Source organism: Ictidomys tridecemlineatus, chromosome 7 (assembly GCF_052094955.1).
Source record: "Ictidomys tridecemlineatus isolate mIctTri1 chromosome 7, mIctTri1.hap1, whole genome shotgun sequence".
Classification (NCBI taxonomy): domain Eukaryota; kingdom Metazoa; phylum Chordata; class Mammalia; order Rodentia; family Sciuridae; genus Ictidomys; species Ictidomys tridecemlineatus.
In genome coordinates, this window is record NC_135483.1 from 131,347,506 (window position 1) to 131,369,205 (window position 21,700).

The 21,700-nt window shown below is 32.2% G+C and overlaps 1 protein-coding gene across 13 annotated transcripts in view; it reads left to right on the forward strand.

Annotated features, from left to right (window-relative positions):
• The window catches only part of Slc4a10 (solute carrier family 4 member 10), a 279,064-nt gene that overhangs the window by 62,396 nt on the left and 194,968 nt on the right, over positions 1–21,700 (forward strand). For 2 of the 13 annotated variants that reach the window (XM_078017497.1, XM_040294383.2), the window contains exon 1: positions 17,778–17,796. The exons of 9 other annotated variants lie outside the window; for them this stretch is intronic. Coding sequence is in view for 2 of the 4 variants with exons in the window: in XM_040294372.2 (XP_040150306.2) it covers positions 17,752–17,796 (45 nt within the window). In the remaining 2 variants the exon portion in view is untranslated. Of the gene's footprint in view, positions 1–17,511; positions 17,797–21,700 lie in introns of those variants that run through there. 2 more of the 13 variants (XM_040294372.2, XM_078017494.1) reach the window with 2 other exon arrangements.

A 21,700-nucleotide genomic window follows, 5' to 3' on the forward strand; every position in this document is an offset into this window, starting at 1 on the left:
TTATATCTCTGTGCTTCCATCTATCCTGATAAATCTTAAATTTGGTCTTTTCATGTTATCCCATATTTCTTGGAGATTTTGTTCATGGTTTCTTAACATCTTCACTCCGTGGTTAACTTTATTTTCAAGGTTATATATTTTGTTTTCATTGCCTGAGATTCTGTCTTCTAAGTGATTTAGTCTGTTGGTGATGCTTTCTATTGAATTTTTAATTTGGTTTATTGATTCCTTCATTTTGAGAATTTCTGTTTTATTTCTTTTCAGAATCTCTCTCTCTCTCTCTCTCTTAATGAAGTGGTCTTTCACCTCCCAAATTTGATCTCTGATTTTATTCGTTACATGATCCTTTATGTCATGGATCAGTTTAACTATGTACATTCTAAACTCCTCTCTGACATTTCTTCTACCATGTTGTCAATGGATTCTATTATTGGAGCATATTGGTTTGTTTGGGGAGATTTTTTTCCTTTTTCCATGTTGCTTGTGTGTCTATCCATCTAGTAGTGTGGATCTGAGGCAGTACAGTTTCTACTCTGTAGACTTATAGTGTTCTTGAAGGTTTCCTGGTTGACAAGGTGCCTATCTACTTTTCTTGGTTCATGCCATGGAGCTGCTAGGCAAGAGACCTTTCTATTCTGCCATCTTGCCAAAACCCTCTAATTTTATTTTTTTAAATATATATTTCTAGTTTTGCCCAGCACCATTTGTTGAAGAGGCTATCTTTTCTCCAGTGTATGTCTATGGAACCTTTGTCTACTATTAGATAACTGTATTTATATGGGTTTGTCTCTTGGTCTTCTATTCTGTACCATATCTGTTTTAGTGCCAATACCATGCTGTTTTTGTTACTAAAGCTCTGTAGTATAATTTAAGATCTGGTATTGTGATGCCTCCTGCTTCACCTTTCTTGCTAAGGATTGCTTTGACTATTCTGGATCTCTTATTTTTCCAGATGAATATCATGATTGCTTTTTCTGTTTCTATGAAGAACATCATTGGAACCTTAATAGGAATTGCATTAAATCTATACAGCACTTTTGGTAGAATGGCCATTTGACAAAGTTAATTCTATCTATCAAAGAGCATGGGAGGTTTTTCCATTTTCTGAGGTCTTCTTCAATTTCTTTTTTTAGAGTTCTTTAGTTTTCTTTGTATAGGTCTTTTATTTTTTTTTTAGATTGATTCCCAAATATTTTATTTTATTTTATTTTATTTATTTTTTATTGTTGGTCGTTCAAAACATTACACAGTTCTTAACACATCATCTTTCACAGTTTGATTCAAGTGGGTTATGAACTCCCAACTTTACCCCGTATTTGAGGCTATTGTGAATGGGATAGTTTTCCTAATTTCTCTTTCTGTGGATTCTTCACTGATGTTTAGAAACACAGTTGACTTATGGCTATTAATTTTATATGGTGCTACTTTGCTGAATTCATTTATTAGTTCTAGACGTTTTCTAGTGCAGTTTTTTTTGTGTGTAGAGTTTTTTGTGAGTTTTTTTGTGTGTCTTTTAAATATAGAATCATGTCATCAGTAAATTGTGATAGTTTGTGTTCTTTTCCTATTCATATCCCTTTAATTACAGACATTTTTTGAGCAAGGTCTGTACATTAAGACACAGTCATGCAATATTTATTTTCCATCAATGTAATTATGTGTATTGTTAATGCATAAATAGCAATATTGTTATATTTTGTTTAGTGATCAGAATAAAAGTAAATGATGGTAAATTATAGTAAGAAAATGATTTAGAAATGCAATTGTTAAAAGATTTTTATCTTTAAATTAAACAATAAATGGTGTTACCAAGGAAAAGTTCTTCATTCTCTATTTTGACTAAAAAATAGGATGGGAAAAATCATATAATTTAGAGGGTTAGATGTTAATCTTCGCTGAGACAGAATTGTTTTGATCGCTTGCTGTCTGATGTCTCTTATAATATTATCTTATAGTTTAAAGAATTCTTTCCTCCTCCTCCTCCTTGGTTTAGAATCATGAAAAATATTTCTGGCTCAATGACTGGACTCCAACATCTGTTGTGGAGAGTCCAAGGTGCATTAGTACTTACTGAAGTCTGATAGTTAAGACCAGAGTTGTTATCATTATTTTGGTAGTTCTGTAGGTTTATTTCATAAAACTGTTTTATAATATTTAAAAGAGTTGTTTTTGGAACTATTTCTTTAAAGCTAAGGAAAATAAGTTTTGTTGTTGTTGGGTAGTAATCAACTAAAGTATATCTTTTGGCTTTTATGTCCTTTCTTTAGTCTTCCACTTAAAAATAAAGAATAACTTATATTTGTAATTTTGTTAATGTAATTTGGTATCTGGTTTTCATTGATGGGAAAAATCACAAAAATAAGTAAGGTGATTATCCTACCACAGGTTATTGGTTTTCTAGCAAATAAGATTTAAAAATCATAGTCTTTAAAGGTAAGATTATGTTGGGGCATGGTGGTACACATCTGTAATCCCAGAGACTCAGGAGATTCCCCAAGAAACACACACACAGGTCTTTTCTCCAAATATTATATTTCCTATTAATGGTTTTGAGTACCAGGGCTTTTACTAGTTAGATCAACACCTTAGTGGGCAAGAAAAATATTCAGTAAGAATAGTAAGTTCTTGGCAAAATTATGAAGTAAAACAAACATATCTTTGGACCTTTCACCCTTTCTTTTGGTGCATTTCCATCCAAATTCTTTATTCAAAATCTTTTTTTTGGCATGCCCTTCCTGAGCACCCCAGGCTCCCAGACTCTTTAAAACTCTCATATTCTTCAAAGAAAGTAGTAGACTCATGGCATATGCTTATCTTCAAAATGGATTTAAAAGTTCCATCCAACATAATTTCTTAACCCAGCAAGACATATTAAGGCTCTTATGGAATGACAGTTGATGCTGAAAAATGCAAGCACCATAGGGGAATCTTGGCCAATCCATCTGCTCTGTCCTCAAGTACACTAATATAGAACCTATTAAGTCTTTTTTTATATTATAGTAGGTGTAATTTGTATATTTAATAGATCCGAGATTTCACCACAGGGAGAGTTTTCTTTAACTGGAATTAGGTGGTGACCAAATTATAGACTATAATATAGTTATTAACTTGGCTTTTACATTAATAAGGAGACTATAAGTACATATTTATGTATTCATATTTTAAATTGTGCTTTAGTAAGTACAGTCAAATATGATATAAATATAAAAATAATGCAGAGTATGAAGTTTCATTGTACATTTAGAAAATATAAAATACATTCATATAGAATTAACCAAATAGTTTATTCCTTTTAAAAAAATAAGTTTTTTTTCTTTTTTTGTGTGTGGGGGCAGTGTACTGGGGATTGAACTCCAGTACAATTGTACAAGGACACTTGACCACTGAGCCACAGCCGCAGACTATTTTGTATTTGATTTAGAGACAGGGTCTCACTGAGTTGCTTAGCGCCTTGATTTTTGCTGAGGCTGGCTTTGAACTTGTGATCCTCCTGCCTCAGCCTCCCGAGCTATTGGGATTACAGGTGTGCTCCACTGAGCCCGGCTAAAAAAGAATTTTGGATTTAGTTTTTAAATTAGAAATTATATTCCTGTGGATATAGAGTTAATATTGTTATTAAGGAAACAATATTATTGAGCACTTATACACTCAGTTCTCAACTCAATGTTAAAGAATCATAAAATATGGCTTCTGAACTCTGGAGGTTTATAATTTCATTGAGGAGACAGGCCTTTCGTCTTTTAATTTAGCAAACATTTGCTGAATGTTGATATATGTAAATTTAATTTCCTTTCTCTTTTAAGAGTTTACATACTAGGGAAGACATGAAGCATGTAAATAAATAGTATGAAACAAGTGTGCAAGTGGTAAACTAGCATAATGGAAGTTCAAATAAAATGTTATGCATTTGGGGGCCACATGCATAAAAAGAAAGGTGTCAATAAAGTAACACAGACTAAATGCCAATGAATATGTTTAATAAAACAGAGCTTAGTTGAAAAAGAAAGTGGAGACTGTGATAGTGGTTACTCCAGGAGAGATCTATAAACATGTGGTTCCTCATACTGAAATGGTTATACAATCCTCTGCCTTTTCATAAATTAACATTTTCCAGAGACTTTTAAAAATTTTTATGTGGGTATGTAGAAATATACAATTATATAATTATTCAAAGAAAAAATATTTAGTAATAATAATATGTTACACAGTTTCCTATGGGCTGAATGTTGAATATATTTGATTCATTTTATATTCACTAGATATTTCTTATCTCCATTTTTATACTATTTTGTTAGAGTGAGTTTTGTCCTAAAGTATTTGAATGTGGGTTAGTAAGAATACCTTATAAGAATCAATAAGTCAATACTTATACAAATATATAATCTTTTAAAAAAGAGATTAGGTGACTTCAAAACCGAAAGACATTTATTAAAACTGTTTTGAATATTAAAATTGTTAACGAAAAAGAGGAATGGTCAGCAGCCAGGAGAGCAAGGACAAATAAAGGTTAGTGAGGAGAAGATGAGTGCATTCCTATGTCCAGGGTGGAGAACTGAGCCCTTGCCCTAACGACGTGCATGGATGTAGTTGGAGTAACTTTATAAAATCAGTTATTTGAATCCTAACTGATTAGCTCATCTCGGTTTGATAATATCACAAAATGGCCTTCTAATTGCAATTTAGCTCTCCAAAACACACTGGTGGTGCATTGGAGAAGGGTTGGTATCCTCACAGCCATATGTTATAACTTAGCAAAATAATACTTTTTTTTTTACAACAATGTAGAAAAAGAGTTGTTAATTTTCTAGTTGTTTAAACTGCAATAATATTGATTTGTGGATGATTTCCATGCCTCCTTTTGTATCAGAAGGCAGGTTGAAGAGAATTCTCTCAGAACTGGAGAAGAAGGTAGTTAGTGTAGTATTTTGCTTAACTTCCATTATAATTTTTAAACCACAGATGCCTCCTGTATTACAAAACATCTTTACAATTTCAAAACTTTAAAGGGAGAAAGATAGTGTCTTTGCGACTTGCTGGCGATATTACTGTGCATGGCTTTGGTAAGCCCTGGGGCATGAGAATTGGCCACACATTCTAGAGCTGTTTTTCATTTTAAGTGACTTAAACATTTTAGATATTAGTGTAAAGCAAATCTCCCCCCCAGCATTCCCCAAACAATAATTTCCCCAAAATGACAGAAACTAAAATTGTAATTAAAATATGAACCTAAAATTTCAGGTGTGATGTGAATTGTTGTCCACTTTCTAGAATCTTGTAGGCCACTATATTCATAATGTACTCATCCATAAAAAATTCACTTTTTTTCTTTACCTGTTTTTTTTATAATTATTGAATTTGACAAATAAAATTGTATGTATTTCAAATGTATAATGTGTTGATTTAAAATACATTGTGAAATGACAACCACAATCAAATTCATTAGCACATCCATTACCTCACAGTTACCTTTTTATTCCCTGCTACTCTCTCAGAAAATTTCAAGCATATAATGTAGTAACTATATTCAGCATGCTGAACATTACATCCTCAGAATTTATTCATCTAATAACTGAAATGTGTACTCTTTGATCAAAGTCTTTCCATTTCCTCCAGCCTCCAGCTTCTGGCAACCATCATTCTCCTCTCTGTTTTTATGAGTCTTAATTTGTTTTTAAAAAGTATTCTACATGTAAATAAATGTATTTGTCTTTCTCTACCTGGCTTATTTCACTTAGCCTAGTGTCCTCCAGTTTCATCCATGTGTTGCAAGTGGCAGGATTTCCTTTTTCATGGCTAAACAATATTGTCTGTAGGTACCTCATTTTCCTTATCTAATGATATATCTATGGACACTTAGTTTTTTTCCATATCTTGGCTGTTGTGAATAATGCTGTAATAAACATGGAAGTTCACATACCAAAATTGTATATCTTAGAAGTTCAAGTTTAAGAGACTTTAGGCATATTGACAAAAGTAATGCCAATCTCTTGAGAGACAGCTGGCTTTCTCCTGTAACAAGGCCTTTTCTTTGTGTACTCCCTTCACTTACATTGTCTTGTAATTTTGTTGAGAACACAGGATTTTAAGATATATCATCTATTACATCTGACCGGATTTTATAGATGCTTAGTGTAAATAAATTAAAATTGTTGGGTTAGAGAAAAATATTTTTGAATTTAGAAGTCGATCCTGAAAGATCTCACGAGGGTTCAGACCCCTTAATGACCTTAAAACTTGCCTGTATAACTTATCAGTTTGTGCAATCATTTATATACAAGATTTTCCCCCCAAACATAACTTTATTCAGATAAATTTAACTAAGGTCAAAGACTACAGTGTTAATATAGAAACATTATAAAATTGTTAAGTGAATGAAATTCAGAAACTAGTTTTTAAAAAACGATTAGAGCCTTCTGTTTCTGTGCATACCTCTTTAAAGAAAAGAGTTCACATTAGAACTAACAAAGAAGGTAAGGTTCAAGGATTTAAGTGGAGAAACAAGGAGACATATCAAACTGTCTTATTTGAAGCTAACGGTCAGAATACAGATCCTTGTTTCATTTATGTTCTGTAAAAGAAGCAGGTTTGATGTGAGTTTGGTAGTTCACCTAATTGATTTAGATAGGGATGAAATCTAATTTTAAATTTAAAAGGTAATCATTAGTCAACAAAAACTGCAGAGGTTCTCTTCTCTTTGGAAGAAATATTAACACATTTCCTTTTGTAATTATTATTTTAGTTTAAAATTACTGCTGGATCTTAATGATATTGAGATAGATTATTTTTAAAAAATCTTAGTTTGCCAACACTGAATAATTTTTATATCTTTGTGTCCTGTACTTGAAGTCATTATGATATTAGGCTAAATTTCAATGTTTTTGAAATTTCTTATGAATCTATACATGAAATGTACTGAATGTAAAATCATAACTTAAGAAAAACATTTATGTCTGTGAATATGATGTAGTAATTACTTTTTGTTCTCAAAGTAATAACAATAAGATATCTGAAGACTGAATAAGTATTATGACTTTAAAATACAGAGAAATAGGGAATCCTAAGGTCAATTAAATAGAACAAAGATTTTTTGTCTTTCTTCCTTCAATTCTATTTTTCTGAAGTTTTTTGCCCCATTCCACAGACTGAAGCTGATTTTACTGAACTTCTAATAAATATTTATTTTGAATATTATCAAGAATATAAATAATAATAAATGTTGGTGAGGATGTGGGAGAAAAGGTACTTTCATTGTTGGTGGGACTGCAAATTAGTGAAACCACCTGGAAAGCAATATGGAGATTCCTTAAAAAGCTAGGAACAGAGCTACCATATGACACAGCTATCCCACTTCTTGGTACATATCCCCCAATTTAAAAATCAGCACACTACAATAACACAGCCACATCAATGTTTATAGCAGCACAATTCACAACAGCCAAGCTACGGAAGAAACCTAGCTGCCCTTCAAGAGATGATGATTGGATAAAGAAAATATTATGGAGTAATACTCAGCCATAAAGAAGAATGACTTATGGCATTTGCTGGCAAATGGATGAAACTAGAGACTATCATGTTAAGTGAAATAAACTCCAAAAGTTAAAGGTTGAGTGTTTTCTCTGATATGCAATAGCTAATACAAAATAAGACGAGGAGGATAAAAAATAGAAGAAAGAGCAGTGGAGGAGATGAAGGAGATTGAACGGTGGGAAGTGAGATGGGATAAGGAAAGAATGGTGGAATTAATCTGACATAATTTTTCTATGTACATATATGAATATACCACAGTGAATCTCTCCATCATGTATATCTACAAGACACTAATTTAAAAAAACTATAAGTAAATAGCAGAAAAATCAGTAGAGTAGAGGGGAGGGAAAGGGGAAGTACTGGTGACTGACTTAAAGCAAATTATTTTCTATGCTTTTATAATTTTGTCAAAATGAATCCTAATGTTATGTATAACTAAAAAAAAATAAAAAGAAAAAAGGAGAAGAAAAAAAGTGATGACTCATATACTGATTTAATACATATTTTCAAAAACATGCTGAGTTCTGGGAATTATATTAGATGCAGTGGGGGGGAAATAAAAATGAAGCATACATAGATTATGTCTTAAGGATCTTTATAATTGAAAATGAGAGATAAGATTAAACCTCAGAGAAAGTGAAAATGTTTCAGAACGGTCAGAAAGTTAAAATTGAAGATTAAAGAGCTATGAGAGAGGGAGGTAAGACCAAAAACATGTAATGAAGGGAAAGTTTCATGGAAGATATGTTTTGTTATGGATAGATAGGATTTAGATCTATGGAAACAAGTTAGAAAGGCATTCATTACAAAAATGATGATAACAACATTTGTGAAGTAATTCTAGTCTAGCATTGTGTGAGTTAAGTTTTTTTTAAATTAAACTAATTTTAAAGGAACATTATCTCTGCTTTACTGATAGGGACTTGAAATCCAAAGAAGTTTGGTAACTTGTAAAACATCTCACATATAATAGATGGTAGAACCAAGATCTTGATAAGATCCATATGTAATAATATCACAAAGCTAGGAGCCTAAAGCACAAAATTTTGGGGGGAATAGTGAGCTATTGGGTTATATGGGTTACAAGATAAATAAGGGGGAATAGTAGTTAATGAGAGGTCTGTCAGAATTAGCTATGGGGGTCATCAAATACTAGGACAGGAAATTCATAGAGAGTTTCTGACCAGGTAGTGACAGTAGCTTCAGACAAGCTGAAAATAAGTTTTTAAAAAGGTTTCTTGTTTAGTAAGTAACTGGTGTCATTAATGCAGCATTAATACATTTAGTCATTTCTCTATGCCAGGATTATGAGGCAAATGCTGCCAATGTGGACAATGAGGGCAGAGAAATGGCCACTAGATGCAGTAAAGGGAAGAAACTGGTTGTCTTCCAACATGTTCTTTCTCTCCTACTTCTAACTTTCTAACTTTTAAAATCATCCATTGATTACTTTCTCAACAGTGAAGATGAAAACAATAAAATAATGATTATCACATATTGAACTTATATGTGCTAGACTGTATTGATTGCTTTATGTATATTTCATTTAACACTCAAAATAACTATGAAGTAAACAACATTAACTATTTTAGAAATGAGGATACTGAGGTTAGGAACTCAAGTAAATTGCTCATGATTACTAATGGATAAATTCAAGATTTAATGTTTGTCTTTGACAATTAAACTTCAAAGCCATTATAGTATAAAAGTTGTGTTTTAAGGCTGAATTTAAAAAAAAAAATTCTACTCTACCATGTCTGGAGTGTCTACACTGCCATCCTGAGATCCTAGAAATTCCTTCTTAATCATGTATATACCTCTATTTATATTTCTATATTCTGTGCTTATTTTATATAGATCTTTTTTTTTGGTTACTCTAACAAGTCAACTCATCTTAAAATGACTATAGCAGACATTTATTCAGTATTTGTACCAGGAATTACTTACCTAAATGTGATATTAATTTCATTAACCCTTATAACAACCATACTAGGGCTATCATTTTACATATGAGGAAACTGAGGCTGAGTACCTACAAGGACAAACTCAGGATTTGAACTTGGTAGTCTGTCTCCATAGCCTGTTTTTCACTGCAGACCTTGTGAGTGCTTTATCCAGATAAAGGGTAATTTTTGAGGTATATTTATTTTTTTCTTTCCAGTGTTTTTTTCTGTTATAATCATATTTACTTATGATCTGTGACCCTGTCACGTTAGAATTAAAGAAAAAAGAAAAACCTGTCTTCCGTTTTCCCTATCACCTAAGTACAGTAGTCCTCCCTTATTCTTTGGTTTTACTTTACATGGTTTTAGTTGCCCCTGGTCAACCATGGTCTAAAAATCTTAAACGGAAACTTTCAGTGGTTAAAACAGAATAGAATCCTGCCATTTGTGGCCACATGGATAGGACTGGAGAGCATTATGTTAAGTGAAATATGCTAAACACACATAGACAAGGACCACATGTTCTCAGTCATTTGTAGAAACCAGTAAGTCAACCATGTAAAGGAGTGGAATGGAATAGTGGTCCCTAGAGACAGGGGAGTGTAGGTGAGAGCAGGGACAGAAAGAAATTACACAAGGGCACAAAAAGATTAGAGGAATCACTTGGTGGTTCTTTTTTTTTTTTTTTTTTTGCACAGTAGAGTAGCTATTGGGCCAAATAACTATGATATATTTCAAAATTATGAGAAGAGTATGAAATTTACAACTCCTAGAAATGACTAACAGTCGAAGAGATGGAAATGATTATTACCCTGATCTGGTGTATAATGTATTGAATTACTAAAATGTACACATATTATTTTTTTCAAAGAATAACTTCTATTTAAAAATGGAAAATTTTGAAAAAAGACCATATTTACATAAATTTTATTACAGTATGTTGTTATAATTCTTCTATTTTATTATTTATTGTTAAGACCTTATTTGCCTAACATAAATTAAACTTTATCATATGTATGTAAGCATAGAAAAAATACATATAAAAATATGTATTTCAATACTTGTACCAGGCATTACATATATGTATATTTTCATATGTGTGTGTGTGTGTGTGTGTACTATCTGTGATTTCACACATCTAGTGAGGATCCTAGAATATGTTTGAAGATAAGAGTGTCTAGTATTGCAAGGTTGCATTTTATAAAAGCTATCAGAAAACTTCACTTAAAGAATTATTATTTTTTAAGAAAATAATGAGAGATTTTAAAGAATAAACATTGTGAATCTTTATTTATCTTCTCATTTACTAGAACTGGAATGGTGCTTAGAATAAATTTACACATGAAAATATATTACCTTTACACATGATATTTTGGATTGAGTCTCCTGAGTGTTTCCTTGGCTGCAGGCATATCTGATAGCCATTTGGAAGGTTTCCTAGGGCTCTTTCTGTTTCAGTGAGTAAAAAACGCCATTGATCTGGGTGAGTGACTCCCCTCTCTAGGTTTCTTCATTCTATAGATGTCACAGAGAAAAAAAGTGTAGACTAGATCTTATTTTTTCATTAGTTTTTAGTTGGGTTCTTTTGCAATCTTTTAGTAACCAGTTCAAAAGTTTGTTGTTTAGGTTTACAATCCTGGGTATATTCCCAAGGAACAAGTGTTATTATTTCCTAGTCTGTAAGCATAGCACAAGGAAGGCTTATTTAGTGTAAATTTTTGTTGTTTTTTAGAAAACTTAAAAAGGTAACTCTATTTCATGTACTTTCCTTAACTTGGCTTTTTTCTTAAAGTATGCCTTTTTCAAACTTTTATATTTAAACCATTATCCTACACAAAGACCATATGATAATCCAGTTTGAAAAACAGTGAGGCAAAAGATATTTCTGCTCAAGATTGTAAATAGATATAACTCTTAGAGAGAGAAATTTGTACTTTTTATCTGAAACCTCAAAATGTTCATATCTTTTCAGTACAGAAAGTATTGAAAGGATCATATCCTTTGATCTAGTAAACTCACTTATTGGAATTTATCCTTAGAAAATTGAGGGTATGTATAAAACCATGTGCCCAAAGATGCTTATTATATTGTTATTTTATAGTATTGAAATGAAAAAAATGTTTACAAATAGAGGAATGATTAAATTAAATATGGTATTCTCTGGAATACCATCTAGCCATTAAATATTGTATTGCAGAAAAATTCTGACTTACGGAAATATTTATAACATAATACTTGGCAGAGATTGTTTAATATAATTGTAAGTGCATAATAATTAAAAAACTGAAAGCAAAATATCAATATTTATTTTTGTACAATGATCTTCTGTATATTTATACAAATACTTTTGTAATTGGTATAAAAAGCCAAATGCAAAGTCAGTATTGTCCAGTAAATAGTTACATATTTTATTTTCTTCTAGTGTATGACCTCCTTTTTGATTTTGCTAGGGGAACTAGTAGAATGATTATGAAATTAGAAAATATGGGATTTGTTAAAAACTTAAATCCAGTGTTGCCTTTACTGTGATGAAAAAAATACCATTTCTTGTTTAGACAGGTAAAGCTTGTGTGTTTAAAGGCCTGAACATTTCATTGAACTAATCCTTTGTACTCTGACACTCAAAATATACCAGGTGGCAGTGATTATTTATAATAATAATTAGAATTTTAATAGGAATGGTCAGTTTTGTCACCATCTATTAGGTCTTCTTTCCTGATTTTTTGCTATACAATATATGTACTTGCTGACCTATGTCTCCAAGTTCAAACATATTCCTTATACAATGGAAAATAAAACCGTGCTTCCCCTTGTCATGCTTGTGAGAACCACTTTAGATCAAACCACAATGCCTAATTAGACAATTTTTTCATATAATACTAAAATTGGCTTAAGAGCTAATTTGTCAAAAATAGTCAGAATTAGCTTTATCCCAGTATAAATAAAGTGTGAAAATAAATAATCAATCACATACATCATGTGCAAGGTACATAAAGAATGATTTTTAAAAGTTTGGATACTCTAAAAAGTAGATTTTAATATTTTTATAAAACCAGATCAGAGATATAAGTAAAACATTAGAAAAAGAGATATAAGAGATATAAGTAAAACATTAGAAAGACTGAAATTTAAGGCAGAATTTTTAGTGGGAAGTAAAAGCTCATGAGAAATGGGTATTTGTTCAACTATCAAAATACTTCTCAGAAACTAGTTTCTATTTTGATAAGAAAAGCTTAAAGTCTGTAGATATGTATCTATAAGATCAGTCAAATCAGGGATACTTTAGAAATTCAATATTTTAGAATTCTCTCTCTCTCTCTCTCTCTATATATATATATATATATATATACACACACACACACACACACTTGATTTTCATTTATTATTTTGTTATGAAGTATATTTTACTTTGGTAGTAATATCTTTTATTTATTATATTCAATGTCCCATGGAATTGTACTTTTTGAGACACCATAATTAATTAATCTTTCTCTTCTGAATAATGGAACACTGGGCTGGGGGTATAACTCAACGGTAGAGGACTTGCCTAGCATTCCCAAGGCCCTAGGTTCAATCCTTAGGACTGCCAAATAAACAAAAGCATATCCTGAATAATATAGCACTAAACATATTTGTGCATATATTTAATCTGCAGTATTACCTTTAGACAAATCTTCCAAACTGGGACTCTGAGGCAAAGAATTGAATATTTTTAAGAATCTTGATAGACTTTGCCAACTTCCTTTGAAAATTTAAATTAATATACACTTTTTCATTCCTTTTTTTTTTTCTTGTACTGGGGTTTGAACCCAAGGGTGCTCTACCACTGAGCTACACTTCCCTGGCCCTTTTTATTTAGTTTTCTTTGAGACAGGGTCTTACTAAGGTTCCAAGACTGGCCTTCAGCTTTTTATCCTCCTGCCTCAGCATCCTGAGTTGCTGGAATTACAGGAGTGCACCATTGTGTGCCTGGGCCTCTCCTGTGCCCTGTTCGGGTGCCCATCTGCCATGGCTATCTCACCTCTGCTTTCAGTCCTTTCCATTAATCCAGGGAAAGATACTGCACGAGGGGCCATGGGGGATGAAGAAAAGACGGACACACATAAAGAGAAAAAGGTGGGACAAGGTGGGCAGCCAAACTCTGATGGAGTTTGACTGACCCAGAGCTAACTCAGCATGTTTAGTATATAGATTTCATCCAAAGGTTATTTTGGGGAAAGTTTCAGCAAAGCAGGCAATCTGAAGGACACTGGACTGGAGAGACATTAGGGTTATATTGATATGTTCAGAATTCTCTATTCCAGGAGTTGGTGTCTGAACTCAAGGCCTCAACTAACAACTCTGATCCTTTGCAGAGTTTCCTCAGCCAGTGTCACCATAGCAACTGGGCCATCTTGACCTGCAACTTGACACAGGCAGTTCCCAGTGCAATGCAGGCATAAAGGCATCAGGCCGTAATTTAAATCATCGCTTTCCACAATCATGTCTGGCCTAATTTATACTTCTAAAAGCATTAATATATAAAATAAAATGATTACTTTTTCTCAGACAATATCTCAGATATTTTCTGTAGTAGACTACTTTTATATGAAATAAAGTTTAAATGCTTTATGACAAAATAAACTTTCATATAGAAATCTTGTGAGTTTTTTTCCTGAATAATTTACTATTTCTCAACCTAACAAAAACATGGAAACAACATTAAAGTGAATGGCATTTTAATTACTGAAGATACAGTATATTTTTACAAAAATAAAATTATAAGACCACGATTTATATTGGAGAAAACTTTGAAACTACAAAACAGGAATTCTGAATTATAGCCTTGGCACTGCTACTGACTGACCTTGGGCATGAAAATCAAGAGCTAAATGTGATAATTCTGATATCCTTGCTGTTTTTAAGATATTGATCCTTGGGCTGAGATTGTGGCTCAGTGGTAAAGTGCTTGCCTAGCACATATGAGGCTCTGGGTTCAATCCTCGGCACCACATAAAAATAACATAAAGGTCATTGTGTACACCTACAACTAAAATAAATGTTTTAAAAAAGATATTGATCCTTTTTGGGATATTGGACTTTCAGCAAATCAGTAAATAAAATCCCTCTGGATTTGTGCTTTGTGCTCTGTCTGGCCTGAATGTTTACTCCTTCCCCATTCATATGTTGAGAACCAATCACAAATATAATGATGGGTCACCAAAATCATGGTTCTTCCCTCTAGAATGGGATCAGTACACTTGTAAAAGAGGCCCCAGAGAGTTGTGTTGCCTCTTTTTCCTACCATGTGAAGTTATTGTGAGAAAAAATCCTAACTAGTCCCTGAATCAGCCAGCACCTATCTTGATCTTGGGCTTCCCAGCCTTCAGAACTGTGAGAAATGAATCTCTGTTGCTTATAGCCACCATTTCTATAATTTTCTTATTTCAGCCCAAATGGACTGAAACATATCCTTTTGGATCTCTCTTCATTCAGTACAAGGGGATTCTTCTGCAAAGTTTTGTCTACTCTTCATCCCTTCCATCAAATATATGTTGGATAGATCTCTCAGGGAAGGTTAGAGGCACCGTGCTTCACTATCATCAACATTAAGAACATCAGTATGAGTAGCATATTGTCTGAAAACTTAGTTTCAATTGCCTTATCATGTTAAATTGGTATTAAGTGGGTCTAATAATGTATTATAAATACATAATTTTTGATTAAAATATTTTATCAACTAGATAATAGAATAAGAGCATCTACGCACTCCAGGTTTGATGTGTTTATTGAACACACCAATTAAGTGTATTGGCAAGAAAACACTGAGGAAATTAGGTAATATATACTAGTTAGAATGATTAAGAGAATGATAAAACCTAAGTTTGTACCTATGTTCTGACAAAATATCTGAAAAAGTTCAGTTTTGTTACTTCTCATTTATTTATTCATCCAACAACTTAGTTGAAGATATGCATATTAGAGAGGACACAGAAGGAATATAAACCAAATATTCCTCCTCAAGTCTTTCCAGCTAATTTATAAAAAGGACACATATGCACTTGAAATGGATAAGTAACAAAACCCAGAGGATCTGATGAAAGCATGCTGATTGTAAATGAGATATGTGATAGCATAGGAGATTAGGAATGAAATTTGACATTTCTCTTTGTCTCATTTCTCACATCAGTCTTGAAATTCTATTCTTGCTTACCAAAACGTATATCTGGAATCTATGAATTTCTCTCTCTGCCTGCTGCTACCCCTTTGATTTAGACCCTCATCCTTACTCTTAACTTGCTCTAGTTTTGTTTTACTCAATTGATTGGCTAATTGATTGGCCACAGTGTATTCAGGATAATCTAAAATTACAAAATTGATTATGTTGGTGGATTTTCATTCCCCTGAGAATAAAGCTCAAAATATTAGTGTCTCCTGAGGCTTCCTGTAATTGGTCCTTGGCTTCTCATCTCTCCCATCTGTTCATACACTTTATGGCCTAACTGTATTTATCATTTCTTGAATGTGACTTGCTTAGGATCTTCTAAATTTTAACAGTACTTGCATGGGAAGATCCTTTTTGATCCCTAGATTAGGGTAGGATGACCTACTATTGCTCTCATTTCTTCTTTTTATTCTTCTATCATAACAAAACATAGTTATTTAATTATCTGCTTTTTGTGAAGATGAGTTTTATATTGTTTGTTGAGGAGTCCCCAGCACCTATCCCTAGCATCCATAAAGTATCTGACTGTAGTTGATGTTTAATATTTTCTATATGAAAAGAATGAAAATAATTCATGTTTTTTCATCCAAGTGTGTCATATATACAGTACAGTCAAAATACCAAGTCCTATGTCTGAACTTATGCAGGTAGAGGCAGTACTTTCTCGAAAACGTGTGGATCAGGCTACTAAAGAAACCTAATTTCTTAATGCTCATTTTAACTAGTCTGCATGATTATACATATTGTGCTCATCAAATATGAGTGGGAGAAGGGAAATTTACTGATTTATTATTCATCTACATTTATCTAAAACATTTTCTGTATAGCACATTTTTGCTATCATCAGATTTCAATTGGTTTATTTCACAGGTATAAAAATAAACAAAAACTTAAATCTCTGGGTGTTTTTTTCCATAGAGTCATTAATTCAGATTGTATATAATTTGAGAGCTGTTTTGGGATAAGAAGTTGTACTCCATGTAGTAATTTTGATTTTATTTAAATTGATTTGAACCTTTTTTGGTTTTATTTCTAAAATACAACCTTTTGTCACATGGTAACAAGAAAGCATTTCTAACTATACCTTCAGAGTATTGGTTCTTTATTATCAGACTACTATGTCAATCTTAAAATTTCCCGAATTTGCTGTTTTGTGGTAAAAGAAAGCATTATTAGAACCTTGATACTATAAACAATGACAATTCATAATAAAAATCCCAATGACTTTTATATAGGTTTCATTCCTTGATTTCATCAAGCAGTTTTAGAATTTGGTAATAGCATGTTATCTTTTGTATATTAAGCTTTTTAGAAAAGTTTAAATAAAAACATAAAAAGTATTTTTGTTTGAAGCATGTTGGCTGGAAGAATATGAAATGAAAATGAGGTTCATGAAATACAAAAAGTGAATAAACATTTATCTATTTATGATTATATAAAACCATCAAAGATTGTCAGAATAAAAATTCTTCAATTTTAGGCTTTTCTAATTTTGATGGATTGGATGTTAATACACATGGTTTGGAGGGAAGATTCCTTTAAAAGGAAGCACAGTTTTACTTGCTAAATCATTATGTTGAAGCTTAGTCATGTATGGAGAAAGCCACCTAATAATTAAGAATTGACATTTTAACATGATATTTGCAACAGACATATTGGATACTTAATTAAACAGAAAATTGCTTATTTTTAAAAGACTGATGAAAAAATCAAACTCTCCTTGGCAAGTGAAATCTGTATAGTAGCAGAAGTGGGAAACCTGAAGGATGTGACTGATTCTCTAGATGATGCAGAATTGCTCTAAGCAGTAAGCTTACTGTTTTCAGACAGCATTAGCAGCATCAGCAAACACAACTGTGTCAGCCTTTCTTAGTACAGGGTGTAACTGCGCAGGGGAGACGATAAACAGTGTATGAGATTTGATTTATTGATATTGGCTTAAACAGATACTGATGGACAGATCTGCCGTTTGATATTTTCTTCTCTAGCCCTGAAGATCCTGAGAGAGATGGCTCTGGTTATCTTTTGTAAGACAGGAAATGCAATCTTTTAGGGGTTTCTGGAAATAGAAAGGTCATGCATTCTGGAACCTGTGAGCCTTTCCAATCTCTAAGTCACCAGGTATGACTTTGTGAATTATGATGATAGTATTTGAATGTAGGGTTATTGTTTTTCTATTCTTAGTAATTTAGAATATATTACTCAATATAATTTTTAATCATCAGATTTTCCTTTGGGTATTTAAACAAGTAAAATCTATAGAAATGAACAGCAGCCGAACAATATGAATTGTAGAAGTGTGTGTGTGTGTGTGTGTGTGTGTGTGTGTGTGTGTGTGAGAGAGAGAGAGAGAGAGAGAGAGAGAGAGAGAAAGAGAGAGGGAGAATGTGTATATTAATGGTTACTTTGGTCTCTGGGGGAAATGGGCAGTAAAGGAAGAGATTATTTGTATGATTAAAAGCAAGGTTTTGGGCTCTTTAGGTTTTTCCAGATTAAGTCTGATTAGAGTCAAATTGCATGTTTTATTTCAAGTGATAAAAATAGCATAAATTGATCAAACTGATAAGAATATCAGCAGCAGCTTACATATGGTGATATATTATAAAATTCTTGTTATATAGAATTTCTTAAGTATAGAAATTAATACTGCTTCTATTGTAATGTGCAGCACAGAAATAAAAGTTTGCTGGCTAGAGTTGTGCTTCTTGCCTCTGAACTATAAGCTAACTCCTTGAAATTTATATTAAAATATCTGAAATATTTAAAAAATACATAGGTTTTAACCATTTCTCAGATTCATTGCTTTTAATATTGATCTCTACTAAGGCATTACTTATAGCTGAAGGCAGACTATAAATCTGTTTAATTAATTAATTAATTGATTTCAACAAAGAAAGCTTGTAACATTTAAGCTTGTTGAAGAAATTTTGGCCCAGAGAGGTTCAGCATTTGCTTACTTTCATTTTCAAACTGGAAAAAATCTGACTTCATTAAACATGTTAACTACAAAGAGTAGAGAATCTTCACAGCATGGATTTATATACTTATTTTGTCTTGAAACTCTGCTATTTATTTCAAATTATTTTGTTAAAATACATTTAACTTTGATTTGTTTCAACCTATCCTCAAAATTATATTCTTGAGTAAGAAACTACCTGTGCTTGACATTCCAATTTTGAAAGAACTACATTTGATTTTTAAAATATTGTACATTTCTTTCTCAGTGTTAGATAACTCTTTAGATATGCCATGTTAAATGATTGGGAGGAGATAAAAAATGTTGCAGTTTCTCAGTAGAAATATGGTGTTGCCTTTGTGATTCTGTAGCATATTATTATTTAATCCCTCATCAGGATGAGATGATGTAGTATTAAATAAAATGAATGGTAGTTAAAGTCAAACAGTGAATTGATTCAGTTAAGGGCTAAGTTTCTCCTTTTTAATTAAAAACACTTTGAAAAAATTCTGCCTACTGATATTGGCTATAATTTATATGTTATCCAGGCTACTTAGCCAGCTTATATTCTTATTAGTAGGGAAGATTGCCATATTCTTAAGCTTGATTAATTTTGGAATGATTTGAATATACCTTTTAGTTGCTACAAAACCTGTTTAATCTGTTAGAATTTATTTCCAGTATTTGCATGTATTAGTCACTATGAGTACATTCTGTTTCTTGGCATTGCTTTGGGATTCCTCTAGGCATTGGTTTCACAGCATTATGCTATTTTCCCTTGTATTTATGAACTTTTAAAAGAATCAAACCATAAAGATTTTTGTTTATGTTCTTTTAATAACACTTAAATGAGAATATATCAATAATTTTGCAAGGAGAAAAATCACTATTTTAGAATTGTCATTTCTGTTACAAATCAGAGAGAAATTTCTCTCTGTTACTATGTCAAAAGACATTAAAAGTAAAGTCTGGTTAAAATGTAGCAGACATTTAAATGTAATGCTAGCCTTTCTTCCTGTGCAGCAAGAAGATCTTGACCTTTTCAATGAGGAAATTGGTTGTAAACCTGCCTAGTAATGATTGGTCATCTTCTTTTCACAAAAGTGTCTCTGTACTAATTTACACATGCTTTTCATCATACATCTTAAAATTTCTAAAGATAAGTTGTTCATAAGCATTTGTTCATGTAATTATTCATTCAGCAAACAATGTGAGAAAACCAATCATTTGCATGGTACTGTGTTTAGGGTTGTGACAAATATAAAAAAGAAAAAAGTCATTTCTTGCTTTCAAGATTATGAAAAATATCTACAATAAACTATGCTCACATTTTGAATTGACTTCAAAGGTGATATGCTACATAAATTTTAACTTTAGGGCTGGGGATGTGGCTCAAGCGGTAGCGCGCTTGCCTGGCATGCATGCAGCCTGGGTTCGATCCTCAGCACCACATACCAACAAAGATGTTGTGTCCGCCGAGAACTAGAAAATAAATATTAAAAATTCTCTCTCTCCTCTCTCACTCTCTCTTTAAAAAAAAAATTTTAACTTTAGTGTGTAAACTGATGAATCCTAGAATGAGTTATATATAACTCTTTCCCATATGAATGTCTTGGTATTAAAAATAAAATTTTGGGTCAAACTTTATAATTATGCATTCTATGATGGCTCTGACAACTGCATCAAATTCTTTTAGTATGCATAATTTGTTATAACAGGGAATTAAAATTATAAATTGATAAAATAGCTTTATGTGTTACGGAGCCTATTAACAGAGGCAGGAATCCCTGGAATCAGCTTAAAAATAGGGATGTGACCAATTTATTCTATTTTTAGGCTAGGTGTGGGCAATTAAGTTAAGTATGAGTATTATGGATGATGGTTTTGACAGATAGGGATAACATTTTGGAAATAAAGAGTAGTAAGTGTGGGAGTATCTGATGCTAACTAGGTCATTTGGGGAGTCCTTTGAATAAAATGGATCTGAATGTCTATGTCATGTTGAAATTCTATGATTCATCATATGATGGAAGTGCTGGGGGAATAGGTTACTTCAGGCTCTAAGAAAAGGGATTGGTAGAAACTAGAGTGATGCTGGATGGTGGTCAGTTGGGCTTCACTCTATTCTTTCATATCAGTATACCTGCTGAAAATAGCAGGAAGGTGGGTAAAAGCAGATGAAAAACCCTTGTTTCCTCAGAATCCCAAACTGGGCATGCTGCCTAATAGTACCTCCAAAGTGCCTGTTTTGTTGTGTGAGAGCGAGAGAGAATTGATTTGTACATTTTTCTGGTTTGTAAGAACTTGCTGCAGGAAGAAGCTGTCTAATATGGTGGTTAGGTAGCAAAACAAGTTACTACCTATATGATCTTGAATCTCATTTCTCTTTTGTTACATAGGGTACCTACATCGAAGAGATGTTGTGAAGATTAAATGTATTAGTGCACTACTAAGTATTTGTACTAGTATGTGGCATATATCAGGCACATTGTTGTTACTATTATTTGTTGATGAGATTTATTATATATTCTAAAAGCCAGGATAGGCTGTTGGCTAGTCTTTGTAACAGTAATTGTGCATATTTTTGTTCCCTTTCCCTTACTCTCCAAATACGAAATTTGGCCAAAAACATATTCTACACTGAAATAAAGATGGTAATAAAAATGCAAAGAACAACATGCTACATTTGATTAAATTCTAACATTTCTTGACAATCAGAATTTAGAATTGAAAAATTTTGTGTTTAAGTATTCTTGCATCTGCTCACTAGGTTGATTTAAACTCTACAGTAGTCTTGCCTTATGTCAGGTTCCACTTTTCATGGTTTTAGTTACCTGTAGTCACTTTCATTCTGAAAACATTAAGTGGGAAAATTCCAGAAGTAAACAAACCATATTTATTAAATAACATTATAGTATATTGTTACAATTATTCTATTTTGTTACTAACATTATTGTTAATCTCTTATTATGTCTCATTTATAAAGTAACAATAGGTATGGATGTATAGGAGAATGCATAGTATATATGGAGTTTGGTACTAGTCATAGTTTCAGGCTTGTTCTGGGGA